This window comes from Camelus bactrianus, chromosome 18 (assembly GCF_048773025.1).
Source record: "Camelus bactrianus isolate YW-2024 breed Bactrian camel chromosome 18, ASM4877302v1, whole genome shotgun sequence".
NCBI lineage: Eukaryota > Metazoa > Chordata > Mammalia > Artiodactyla > Camelidae > Camelus > Camelus bactrianus.
In genome coordinates, this window is record NC_133556.1 from 5,025,153 (window position 1) to 5,037,858 (window position 12,706).

At 51.6% G+C, this 12,706-nt stretch overlaps 1 protein-coding gene across 12 annotated transcripts in view; it reads left to right on the plus strand.

Moving 5' to 3' along the window:
- The window catches only part of TRRAP (transformation/transcription domain associated protein), a 97,113-nt gene that overhangs the window by 55,052 nt on the left and 29,355 nt on the right, over positions 1–12,706 (plus strand). For all 12 annotated transcript variants that reach the window (XM_074345694.1, XM_074345698.1, XM_074345700.1 and 9 more), the window contains 12 exons: positions 505–711; positions 1,726–1,884; positions 1,982–2,116; positions 3,448–3,558; positions 4,418–4,564; positions 5,986–6,199; positions 6,709–6,834; positions 8,528–8,674; positions 9,404–9,603; positions 10,131–10,252; positions 10,540–10,753; positions 12,497–12,676. In XM_074345694.1, the coding sequence (XP_074201795.1) occupies positions 505–711; positions 1,726–1,884; positions 1,982–2,116; positions 3,448–3,558; positions 4,418–4,564; positions 5,986–6,199; positions 6,709–6,834; positions 8,528–8,674; positions 9,404–9,603; positions 10,131–10,252; positions 10,540–10,753; positions 12,497–12,676 (1,962 nt within the window). The remainder of the gene's footprint in view (positions 1–504; positions 712–1,725; positions 1,885–1,981; positions 2,117–3,447; positions 3,559–4,417; positions 4,565–5,985; positions 6,200–6,708; positions 6,835–8,527; positions 8,675–9,403; positions 9,604–10,130; positions 10,253–10,539; positions 10,754–12,496; positions 12,677–12,706) is intronic.

Below are 12,706 nucleotides of genomic sequence, written 5' to 3' on the forward strand. Positions count from 1 at the left end.
CCTTGTCATTCTCCCCAGCGAGCAGGCTTGGGCAGGGCCTGCTGCACCCAGCACCCTTCCTATCCCCTCCACCTCGGTGCCAGTCAGCTGGTCTGTGTTCCCGTGATCTCCCTTTCGTCAGGCCTTCACCTCTCACTTGAACTATTGCAGGACTGCTTCTGAGGGTGGTCCCCTTCACTCCGTTTTCCTTACAGAGCCGGTGTGAAAAGATCTGTGTCCCTCAGTTAATTCCCGCTCATTATTTTGGAGGAGCTGGTCTTAATCATCTCTGTATGCTCCACTGTAGTCCAGCACGAGCACGTAGTAGGTGCTCAAAAAATATCAGCAAGAGCATATTCATTGATCAAAACTTAACAAGAGAGGAAGTAACTACATCTAATGAGAGAGCCCAAAGGACTTTTAAAAATTATTGTACAGAACTATCATGTCTTGGTTCTAAGCGAGTGTGTTTATTTTGTTTTCTAAAGCCTTCATTCTTATGTAAGAATTTCTTCCATGTTTTAGGTTTTTCACAGCCTTCTCAAGGCCCATGCAATGGAAGCCCGAGCCATTGTCAGACAGGCGATGGCGATCCTGACCCCGGCGGTGCCGGCCAGGATGGAGGACGGGCACCAGATGCTGACCCACTGGACCAGGAAGATCATTGTGGAGGAGGGGCACACGGTCCCTCAGCTGGTTCACATTTTGCATTTGATAGTGCAGCATTTTAAGGTGTGTAAGCACCGCTGCGGATGGAGGTGGATTGCTTCAACACCAGGCCGTTTGCAGGCATTTGCTTTGAAGTTTTGCCAGTCTTTTATTTTCTGTAGCAGTGGTCACGATTCTTTTAGTGAAGGTGGTTCTGACCCATTGATGACTCTGTGCGTGTGCGGCCTTACCACCACGGAAATGGCTGTAGTTTAGAGAACGTGGCCCCGATATATGCTTCTTTCTGTCCAAGGCTGCATTTTTCTTGTAGATTCAGTTGACCTTTGAACAACAGGGGTTTGAACTGTGTGGGTCCACTTATATGCAGGTTTATACAGTAAATACCTACTAGTTGGTTGAATCTGTGGGTGCAGAACCAGAGATACAGAGGGCCGACTGTAAAATTATTTTTGTGTTTTCTACTGTGTGGAGGGTGGGCACCCCAACCCCTTTTGTTCAAGGGTTGTCTGCTCAGTTAACAGTGAATACAGAGGAGTTGTTACTTTAAGGTGGGAGGTAGACATGTTTAACTCTGGACTTCAGTAGCTTGGCTTGAAGGAGCCTGTGGCACCTCTTTATATAATCAAATTGCCCAGTTTGTTGGATTTATTTATATGTAAATATTTCTTACATAAACAGTTGAGTTGAAAGCTAATATTTTCACAGCCAGCTCTTTTAGAATTGGGAATTTGCCTCTTGGCATGACTAAACTTTTAAGACATTAAATCTGAAGTTTGATACCTATGACTAAACTTGCCTACCTAAAGAGAAGTCAGGGTTTCGGCATTTTTAGAGATGGTACTAAAAGGCTGAACGGCACTATTATGTGGGGACGCAGTGGGGGCAGGTGGGAGGGGTAACCACACTTCCACACACGGCGGGTAGTGTGACTTCCCTGCTGCGGTTGTGGTTCGGAGTCATTGAGCGGGGGGCGGGGGGTGCTGGGGTTGGCACGGGGGGGGCGGGGGGTGTGCGTGCGCGCTCGTGCGTGCTGGGGCCGTGCCGCGTCCTGGCGTGACGCTGGCCCCCCGCCTGCAGGTGTACTACCCGGTGCGGCACCACCTGGTGCAGCACATGGTCAGCGCCATGCAGAGGCTGGGCTTCACGCCCAGCGTCACCATAGAGCAGAGGAGGCTGGCTGTGGACCTGTCCGAGGTCGTCATCAAGTGGGAACTGCAGAGGATCAAGGACCAGCAGGTGGGGGTCAGCCCGCTCGTGTCGCCCCTGCCTGTTCCCTGCGCTTCTCCTGAGAGGTCAGTCAGTAATGTCCAGGGTGTTGTGTTTCCTGATTCAGCCTGATTCAGATATGGACCCAAATTCAAGTGGAGAGGGAGTCAATTCTGTCTCATCTTCCATTAAAAGAGGGCTGTCGGTGGATTCTGCGCAGGAGGTGAAACGCTTCAGGACGGCCACAGGGGCCATCAGCGCGGTGAGACCATGCGTGCATGTGTGTGCCTTCCTGCACGGGCTCCGTGCTTCCTTGTGGGGTTTGTTCTTTTAGCCAACAGACTTTGACTGTGGGCAGGTGCCCAGCACCATGCCAGCCAAATGGCTGGGAAAGGCTGTGCCATCAGATAGCCACCCCATGACGTTACTCCCTCGGTGTTTCCCAAGTCCCCAGGCACGTTTCCCTGCGCTTACCCGGTACCGCACAGATCGGAGTTGTGACTGAGAACATACGCCCACAAGGCGTCCAGTATTTAAAGTGAGAGTGTGTCCTCCTGTGTCTGGAGGGCAGCCACCAGGAGAGCCCTGGCTGCTCACTCTGCCCTCACCCCTGTCCAGGTGACGGCCCGGAACTGTGCTGCCCACCCTGCACTGTCCCCGAAGCCTGTGTGCCCTGCATCCACCCTGTGCTCAGATTGGAAACCCGGCCCCGTCCGCCGTTTGCCCGTTTGCTCCTCTTCACGTCTCTGGTCGAGAGCCAGTCCTGTCAGCCCGGCCACGAGTAGCCAGCCTCTTCTCCCGTCTCTGCCCCTCCGCCATGGTCCCCACCCCCAACACCATCTCTCACCCAAACAGTGAGGCCACCTCCCAGGACCTCCCACTCCTTTCACTTTTATCCCTCGTGGCCACCGATTCACAAAGCGGAGTGCCAACCCCTTTCTTCTCGAAGTTCAAGTTGAGGAAGCTGGGTGAAGGGCACGTGACCTCTACTGTTTTTCTACTTCTTGTGAATATTATAATCATTTCAAAATAAAAGCTTAAGGCAGAGAGGGTACAGCTCAGTGGTAGAGTGCGTGCTTAGCATGCACAAGGTCCTGGGTTCAATCCCTGGTCTCTCCACATAAATAAATAAATCTAATTACCCCCCCCCAAAAAAAAAACCCAAATTTAAGAAATTAAGTCAGACTGCCTTTCCCCTCACTAAGCCCTTCCTCCCCTTGACCTTGACCATGGCCTCCAAGGCCCTGCTGGTGGCCTAGCTGCCCTGCACCTTGTGCTCAGGCTCCAGCCACTCAGGCCTTTCTGGAAACACCCATGCCCTTTGCTCGTTTAGAGCTTGACAACTGGCTCTTTTCTCTCTCCCTTGGAGCAGTTTCCTCTCCCCTCTTCTGAAGGCTGGCGGCCTCTACCTGGGTGTCACTCCTTGCTGCCCAGCAGTCCTGGAGCACAGGACCCAGGACTTTCTTCGTGGCCGCTTTGTTTCTCCGTTTTCTGCGGAGACCACACCTGCCTGGGGTGTCCCTTGTGCCGGAGCGGGGCCTGCGCGCTGGGGGCGGGCCGCACGGCTAAGAGCTCTCCTCCTGCCACCTCCAGGTGTTCGGGCGGAGCCAGTCCCTGCCAGGCGCAGACTCCCTTCTCGCCAAGCCCATCGACAAGCAGCACACGGACACCGTGGTGAACTTCCTCATCCGGGTGGCCTGTCAGGTGCAGTATCTGCACATCTTAGGTTCGCGATTCTTCTAAGCCAGGGCTGTCTGGTAGACACCAGTGAGTCTATCCATGACAGTCAAAAAGGGAACAGATGGACCAAGGTCTGAGAGCAAGTTTTGTCCCTTTCACATCCAATTCCATTTGTTTCATGGCACACTAATATTTCTGAAATCTGCTGGTGTCTTATAGTTGATAGGATTTTGAAAAACATTTTTTCTTTCAGCAGTGATAAAATAATGGTATATCCTATAATAGTATTCTGGTATTGGAGAAGCATGGCAGTTCAGTGTTCTTGGGCAAATTATTTGACTTCCAAGTTGCCCGTCTCTTAAAGGTGTTGGGATGATCCACCCTGTGTAAGTTAGGGCAGTGCTTACTAATTTAAATGCGTCAAAACTTGCATTTATTTACCACCATTCATATCAGTATGTATTTTCATGGTGGTGTTGGGAATCCATTGCTGAAACTTCTCAAAAAACATTAAATGGAATTTTCCTTACTAAGTGGTTTTTATAAATATTAAACAAAATAGTATAGCTTGCAGCACTATTGAGGATCTCCAAGTGCTGGAAACAATCTACTCCTGAACTGTTCAGTCGATGCTTGCTTGTGGGCTGCAGCGTGTGGGGCACAGCTGGGGAGGCCCAGTGGGGAGGTGCTGATCCATTAATCGCACAAATCCCCGCTGCAGGGGGCGGGGTCCAGGGGGAGCAGAGACAGCTGAATTGAGTCTGATAGGAGAGGAGGTGGCTGTGAGGTGGAGCACTGGGATGGGAGGGTGTGGAGCCCGGGCGGACAAGAATGTGCACGTAGATGCAGTGAACCTTGGGCTTGAATTTGAGTGAATTTCCAGGTTAATGACAACACCAACACTGCGGGGTCTCCTGGGGAGGTGCTGTCCCGCCGGTGTGTGACTCTCTTAAAGACGGCCTTGCGACCGGACATGTGGTCCAAGTCGGAGCTCAAACTGCAGTGGTTCGACAAGCTGCTGATGAGCGTGGTAGGTGCAGGGGTCCTCGGGACGGGGGGCCACAACCACCTCCTCTTCTGGCTGCTAATGAAGAGGAGGGAGTGTCACTCACTGAAATTGGTTTTAAAATGGCAGCCCTCACCTCTAGCCTCAGGTAGAGTTAGGAATTTTGAAGACGTGATGGTTCTCTTGCCTTTCACAGGCACATTTCTTAAACTGACCTGCCAGCTGGCTTGGAATATGCACTTTTAACTGATTTACACAACAATCTTTAAAAGAAACTTGGAAGTTTTAAAAATAGATTGAATGATGGGTATGGCACTGTATAGTCAGGTAATAAGAGAAAGCCCCCAAATACTGATTGTTTGGTGGGTTTTCTGTTGTTTTTGTTTCTGTAAAACTACAAAATCCTGTAATTTTCTTGGAGGTTGCAAAAGCTGTTCTCTTGCCTTACCCATTTAATCAGTAGGACATGTTCAGTATGTCTAGTTCTACAGTGAAATTTGAAAATTTATTGTCTCGGAATTATAAAACCTACTGTGAGCATTTGTTACTTTGTGCTGCAGAGATGAGCATTCTTGCTCAGCTTTTTGAAAGGTTACAAAGGATACTGTGTCACAAAAGCAGTAGGGTGGTAGGCCCCCAAGATCTGCAGCATGTGCTTTGATTATAGCATGGTGCTTAACTTCTAGATTATCTGCAGATTTACTTTCTTTTTCTTTTTGAAAGATCAGATTGCTTTCCTATCAAATGTAGTCCCAGTTCAGCCAAGCTCAGCCAGTTGATAGGCTGATGTTTCCATGGAGCAGTGTCATGCTCACAGGGACTCTGCCTTTCCCATAATCTCTAGTAAGTGGGAGGTGTTCCCTCTGACCCACGGTGCACACATAGTGCACCTGCAAAGTACGTGCGTGTCTGCCACAGAAGTAAGCGTGCGAAGCCATGCCTAAATCCTCACTGCACGCCATGTGCTCTGTTAGCGTCATTTGTTTCTTTCTTTCTTTTTTTTTTTTTAATACTGACATTTTTTAGATTGATTTCAAGATGTAGTTTCAAAGATACATCCCTTTAGAAGGATATTTGTATTTTAACTAAAAACATGCCTGGTGAAAACAAAAATCATTGCAATAATTGCCTTTTTAAATCAGATTTCAGTGCTTTCCAAAATTTTAGTATCATCTAGTATTGAATATTAATTTTTTTCAAGAGCTTTTAAAATGAAGTTCTACTGAGTATTTAAAGCAAATTTGTTAAAAGGGACATTATGTAATCCTGCTGTATTAATAAAATAGGGTGGTAATTTATACGTCTGACATGTTCCTTCTTCAGTGGTTCTTGTTTCATTTCTTAGTACTTAACTGGCACGTAGTTTTAGTTTTGCCTGATTGATGTTCCTGTGACTCACTGTACTGTTGACTTCATCTGTGTGTGGCCTGTGTTCTCCACTCCAGGAGCAGCCTAATCAAGTGAACTACGGAAACATCTGCACGGGGCTGGAGGTGCTGAGTTTCCTGCTAACTGTTCTCCAGTCTCCAGCCATCCTCAGCAGCTTCAAACCCCTGCAGCGTGGAATCGCTGCCTGTATGACGTGCGGAAACACCAAAGTCTTACGCGCCGTCCACAGCCTTCTCTCCCGCCTCATGAGTATTTTCCCAACCGAACCAAGTACGTGACCTTTTCCATTGGGGCCTGTCCTTGCGAGCGGATGGCTGGGCCCAGAGCCTGTTCCTGGGGATGCACGCCCTCTACGTACCACCCGGGCGTGTTATCACCCCAATCTTGTTTCTACCTCAGACTCTTTTTAAATAGTAGCAGTCTTCACATTTTGTGTCTGCTTTGGAAGTGCAGTTTTTCATCAGCCAAACATTACTCTTTCCTTAAGGTATTAAAAGGAAGTTAGGTTGAAGTGTTTGTCAAGTGTTGAATGGTTGACCAGATAGAATTTTGGTGTATTATAAGCAGGTGTGTTTAGAGTGTGTTCAGGTTAGGCTTGGTGGGATGAAAGGTTGTCCCTGAGCTCTGTAAAGTGAGAACCACACGTCCTGCAGTGAGAGCGGTGCCCCTGCCGGTCACCACAGGCCCCAGGCCACCAGAGCTCAGTCGCTGGTGTGAGGAAAGCCTGGGCGGGTCTGGGAGCCCAGACTGCAGAGCCCAGGCCCTCACTTCTGTTCCAGGCACGTCCAGTGTGGCCTCCAAGTATGAGGAGCTGGAGTGTCTCTATGCAGCAGTGGGGAAGGTCGTCTACGAAGGGCTCACCAGCTACGAGAAGGCCGCCAACGCAAACCCCTCCCAGCTCTTTGGTGAGTGTGTGTCCATCGTGGTTTTCCCAGCGGTGGTTCGGCCTGGCATCCATCTCCCTGCGGTCGATGGACGAGCTTTCCTTCTGAGGAAGGCGCAGGGTGTTGGGAGGAGCTTGGAGCTGACGCGTTGTTGAGGGTGCCTGTGGGTGGCCATGTGCACACAAGGCCACAGTCCTCTGTGGTCTTGGAGGTGACTGACCCCCACCCTGCCCAGCATCGGAGCTTCCTGGGTTCTTCCCACCTTGGCCTCAGATGAGAGTGGAATTGCCCCGAGGTGCTTGCATCCTGCTGACCCAGTTTTATACTGAACCCAGAGATGCTCCTATGCAGATATAAATATGTCTTTCACGACACGTTCACCTGCCGTTAAGCCACACATGAGACAAGAACTAGTCCCCGTCTACTTGGCAAGTCTCTGGCTACCCTGGGAGAAACGAAATTGGTTTCTTGGGTAATTAGGACAACTGGATGGCTCCGATGTCCAGGTCACCAGAACTCAAACGTGTAGTCACCTCTGCTTTTTGTGAAACTCACCTCTTGGGGAGGATCAGACTTTGGGTTGGCAAATTTGAACATTTTTTTCTCCTTTGTTACATGTTCTTTGTGTAAAATTTTGAAACTATCAAATGAAGGAGAACTGAAAGTACGTATAAGCCTCTGTGCTTAGTGGCTTACTCACTCTAAACATTTCGATGTGTGTGTTTTTTTATACACGTTTATAAGTACACACACAGGTAGCCTTTGTTATGCAAACACTTGTTTCCGAATTTGCCAACTGAATACACTATTTTTTAATTAATTTCTTGCTCTCCAAACTCCTGCTGCTTGCTCTCTGAAATTCAGGAGCCAGATGAACTGAATTCACATGGTATCCCATTCTGGAACCAGATAGATTTGAATAGTGAGGCAAGTGGGATCGCATGGTGTCCAGCTCAGTATAGCGTGAACGTCTTGTTAATTCTCCAGAGGACTGTCTTTGAAAGGAGCTGCCTTCCGCAGTGGCCCCGGCTCCCTCTGTGAGGATGGCAGCAGGCCAGGCGCAGCCCCTGGGCTAGTGGGCTCCATCCCCTCCCTGTGCTAGACCCGGGTTACACCCTGGGCTCGTTACTGCCTCTGCTCAGCAGAGGAGGGTGCAGCAGCTGAAACGGCCAGAATCTACCCCCATGTTCATCGTCGTCAAATTTCCTGGGTTACCTGTCATGGGACCAGACTGGTCATACATTTCTGTACAGGGGAACGAGGGGATAGGAAGGGGAGGGGTCATCAGTGCCCTAGCCTCAGGTTGTTCAGGGGTCAACCGAGCAAATGTTTCCATGGTGTGTGCAGCTGACAGCCCGGGGACCAGGGCTGCCGACCCCTGCGCAGTTGGAAATCTCTGTATGAGTTACGTTTGACCCTCTGCATGTGACATACCCGTGCTTCCTCCGAGTCCCAGTGCCTCCTCCTCAGGGCCATCCAGCCGCAGGGCGTATGGTATTTACTGTTGGAAAAAGCCGTGTGAGTGGACTCGCGCAGCCCAAACCTGTGTCATTCAAGGGTCAGCTGTAATGCTGACATTTGGGGTTAGCCTCTGCTTTTATCAGAAATGACACATTTTTGTCAGCACGTTTTTAAAATGTTTTAAATAGTACATTTTTGTTATTTACTTTAAAAGACTTTGCTTGAGAGACAGCTGGCACTTTTTGCCTTTCAGGGACCCTCATGATCCTCAAGTCTGCCTGCAGCAACAACCCGAGCTACATAGACAGGCTGATCTCGGTCTTCATGCGCTCCCTGCAGAAGATGGTCCGCGAGCACCTGAACCCACAGGCCGCCTCGGGAAGTGCTGAAGCCACCTCAGGTGACAGGCGTGGTCCCCCGAGTCCTTCCCCGGGACTTCAGCACCTTAGCGGTGCCAGCCGTGTGATTGGATTCTAAAGCTAGCACAAATGCCTGTTTATTTGTGCAGTTCATTATCATTTGTTCTTAACAAAGAGAGTTTCTGAACATTTCACTTAAAACCAAAATCAAACTCATTTTTAAAATAAACTGCTTTTAAAATCTGTTAATGAAGGAACTTTCGAATAGGTGCACGCTTTATGTGGAACGTTCACCACTGTATGAGAGCTATCTAATGATCTTGCTGGAAATCAGAGATTGCTTAAACAGAGCTATTATTTCTGAAGAAGGATTAAGTCGTGGGTTGCAGACCTGAGTGGTGTGAGCTCAGGGGTCTGGGTGCTGAGTTGGTGTGGGGCGGGGAGCTGTGGCTATCACCTCTGCTGGACGCCCCTCAGAGCACGAGTGCCATGCATGTGGCTTTGGGACTTGGCTGTGCCCTGGGGCTGCCTGCATGGGCCCCATCAGCTTCATCGTCCCCTGCTCCGTGGGGAGGCTCTTCCGCGGCCACCCTTGCAACGTGGAGCACCGATAAAGTGATGAGGCACTTCAAATCCCAGCGCTCCGCTGGCTGGAGAAGATACCTGGGGGAGGAAGTACGCAGAATCCAGCGCGCCACCCATGCGGCGGCTGCCTGCCCGTTGAGGAGGGCTTGTAGAGACTGGGGTGTGTTCTGTCTCCGCACGAGCAGGGACCAGCGAGCTGGTGATGCTGAGCCTGGAGCTGGTGAAAACACGCCTGGCCGTGATGAGCATGGAGATGCGGAAGAACTTCATTCAGGCCGTCCTGACCTCCCTCATCGAGAAATCCCCCGACGCCAAAGTCCTCCGGGCCGTGGTTAAAATCGTGGAAGAATGGGTGAAAAATAATTCCCCGATGGCAGCCAATCAGGTGAGCAGGGAGGGCTGGGCGGCCCTGTCGGAGCCCCTCTGCAGGTTCTCAAGCAAAACCTTTTTTCATGCGCTGTTTGCATTGAGGGGATCTTTTTTTAAGGTGGACTTTTCTCACTGTGCTTAGCAGGTTTTAAACAGAAACTTGAGATAACGGGTCACTTATCTTAATGTTTTATTCCTGTTAAAATGTTAAACCTTACTTGTTAGTTTTGGTGGCGAAGGTAAGCCAATAAATAGTGATTGCAGTGAGGTGCTTGCAACTTCTGATTTGTCTTGAAGTTTAGTTCTTTCTCTCCAAAGCGAGCTGTAGCCTCTCCCAGGAAAGTCAGGTTGGCCCCTGTCTTGATCTTACGCATAAAAGAACCATCTTTGGTTTTTCTGTTCAGAAACGACCCTGTCTTCTTTCACCTGACAAAATTGTAGGAGCTTAAAAATTAGTACAGCAGATGGCTGAAAGACTTTGAGCATGTCTTTTCTTAAGTAGACGTAATTGAGCTTTTCCTTTTAAAAAACAAACTTGTGCAGACGCCTACACTCCGGGAGAAGTCCATTTTGCTTGTGAAAATGATGACCTACATAGAAAAACGTTTTCCAGAAGACCTTGAGTTAAATGCCCAGTTTTTAGACCTCGTTAACTACGTCTACAGGTAATCACAGCAGTTAACCAGATGTTGCGCGTCGGTCCCTCATGTGTTCTCTGAGCAGCCAGTGACGTGCCTGTAATTTTCTCATCGTACCTAAATTTTAAATGTTCATTTAAATACTGAATCACAAAGAATGTGTCGGCATCACTGAGCCTTTTTCTCCAATACTGCGTCAGCTCGTGATTTGGGACACGCTTGGCCTTCATGGTGGCAGTCTGGGGGTTGGCATCCACTTGCCCTCTGCCCCTTCTCATGGCTCTGCTCTCTCGGTGTCACTCCCCCGATTACAGGGACGAGACGCTGTCTGGCAGTGAGCTGACTGCAAAACTGGAACCTGCCTTTCTCTCTGGGCTGCGTTGTGCACAGCCACTCATCAGGGCCAAGTTTTTCGAGGTTTTCGACAACTCTATGAAGCGGCGCGTCTATGAGCGACTGCTCTACGTGACCTGTTCCCAGAATTGGGAGGCCATGGGGAACCACTTCTGGATCAAGCAGTGCATTGAGGTAGGGCGAGCAGCTCAGCTCATGTGGCCGGGAGGTGCCCGCATGCAAGGTGGGTTAGGAACCTCCCCCCGAGAGCCGCCTTTGATCTCTAGGAGGCAAGGAAAGACTCACAGCTGGAAGGTGGCGCCACGGCTCTGCCCCTTGGGCGAGGGCGAGGGGTGCTGCGGGCCGGGGCCGTCTCGGGGGGCGGCACGTCGGAGGTCTCTGGTGAGACTGCTCACTTTCTTGTTTGCTTCCTTCATTCTTGGGCTGAATCCCCAACTTGCTGCACCAGGCAGCCTGGCTTCCCCGCAGCAGGTGCCTCAGCTGTGCTAGGGCGACTGGCGCCAGGTGACTGTGTCTTGTGGATGGACGGCAGTGCAGTTCTCCTTGAGGGAAATGAGAGCTTGTTAGCGATTTCCACGGGTGCTGAACGTGTTTCCAGAGCTGCAGGTGCTAATGGTAACACAGTGGGCAGAGGCCCCGGACTGATGCTTCATTCATTCAGGAGGCCTGTTGATTGTGGTCAGGCGGCAGGCCCTGGTCAGGTGGGAACAAAGATGGAAAAGACACTGGACTGTAGGGACAGGGCTGGTGGAAGCGCACAGCCAGGAACCCGCTGTCCCTCCCGTCCTCTGTCCTGTGTGTCTGGTCCATCACCAGCTGTTACCCACGCGAGACCACTGGCTTTTCTCCCTGCCCCTGTCTCTCTCCCTCTCTTAGCCATTGCCATCCCTCACAAAGATGACGGGACCATGTCCTCGGCGTTCGCCCACCTTTCCTCTGGCCCACCGGGGTGGTTCTGGCAGAGTAAAGCAGATTATCCCTCCTTGCCGTTGGGCCAGGCACAAGAGCTGCCCTCCAGGACACGGTCTCTCTGGCCCCCGTGTGCCCGGGCCTTCGCCCTTCTCTCCAGCCCTGTACTGTTCCTCTGCCCCTCTCTCATTAGTGTCCCCTGCTGGCCTTTCCACCTGTGCCACATTCCTGACCCCCTTGCCCAAGCGGGTACCCTTGTATTCTCTGTCACTCTGCCCGTGCCTGGGCTGTGTCCTCACAGGGAGTTTGTGTCTGTTCATGTTTCGACGTTGGTCTCTTCCTTCTCTCCGAAACTTCAGCCTCACCAGGGCAGGGGCACCGTCGCTGTGAAGTTGACAAGTGAACATCCAGGTCCTCGCACAGCACCTCGTGGGTGTTCAGTAAATAGTTGCCAAAAGAGTGCAGGAGAGGCTTGGTCAGGACAGCGTGGGCAAGGCCGGGGCTGTGGGTACAGTCACGGGTAGGGGGTGCTGTGTTTTGGAGATCTCGTGAGCCCCGCCCAGGGGCTTGCGCGGGCCCTGCAGGCTGTGGGAGGGGCGCCACGGTCTGCAGTGTGGGGGAGGATGGGTCTGAGTAGGGTGCATCGGGGTGAGTGAGGATGTTGTGTCCAGGCAGGAGGTGAGACTGGCAGGACGTGGTGATGAGGTAGGGGCAGAGCGGGAAGGAGAAGTGGGTGTGTGAAGCGAGGGTATCCGTGCTTCCTGCGTAGGGTCGGGGGGTGGTACTCTGAGGCAGCAGAAGAGGCATCCTGACTGGTCGGGGAAGGAGGCGTCGAGTGTGCCTGGACTCAGGGTCAGAGGTGCCTGAGCGGGGATCCCGTCTAAGCCGGGGAGGGGTGTGGAGCCTACTGGGCGGGGGCCATCACTGCGCGAGGTGTTGACCAGGGTCTGTCCACACCTGCTTGTGGGCCGTGTGTCAGGTCTCCCTTCTCTCCTTCACCCCCTCCAGCTCCTCCTGGCCGTGTGTGAGAAGAGCACGCCCATCGGCACCAGCTGCCAAGGGGCGATGCTCCCGTCCATCACCAACGTCATCAACCTGGCCGACAGCCACGACCGGGCGGCCTTCGCCATGGTCACGCACGTCAAGCAGGAGCCCCGGGAGCGGGAGAGCAGCGAGTCCAAGGAGGAGGTACCACGGGGCCGCCAGGCCGCCTTTCAC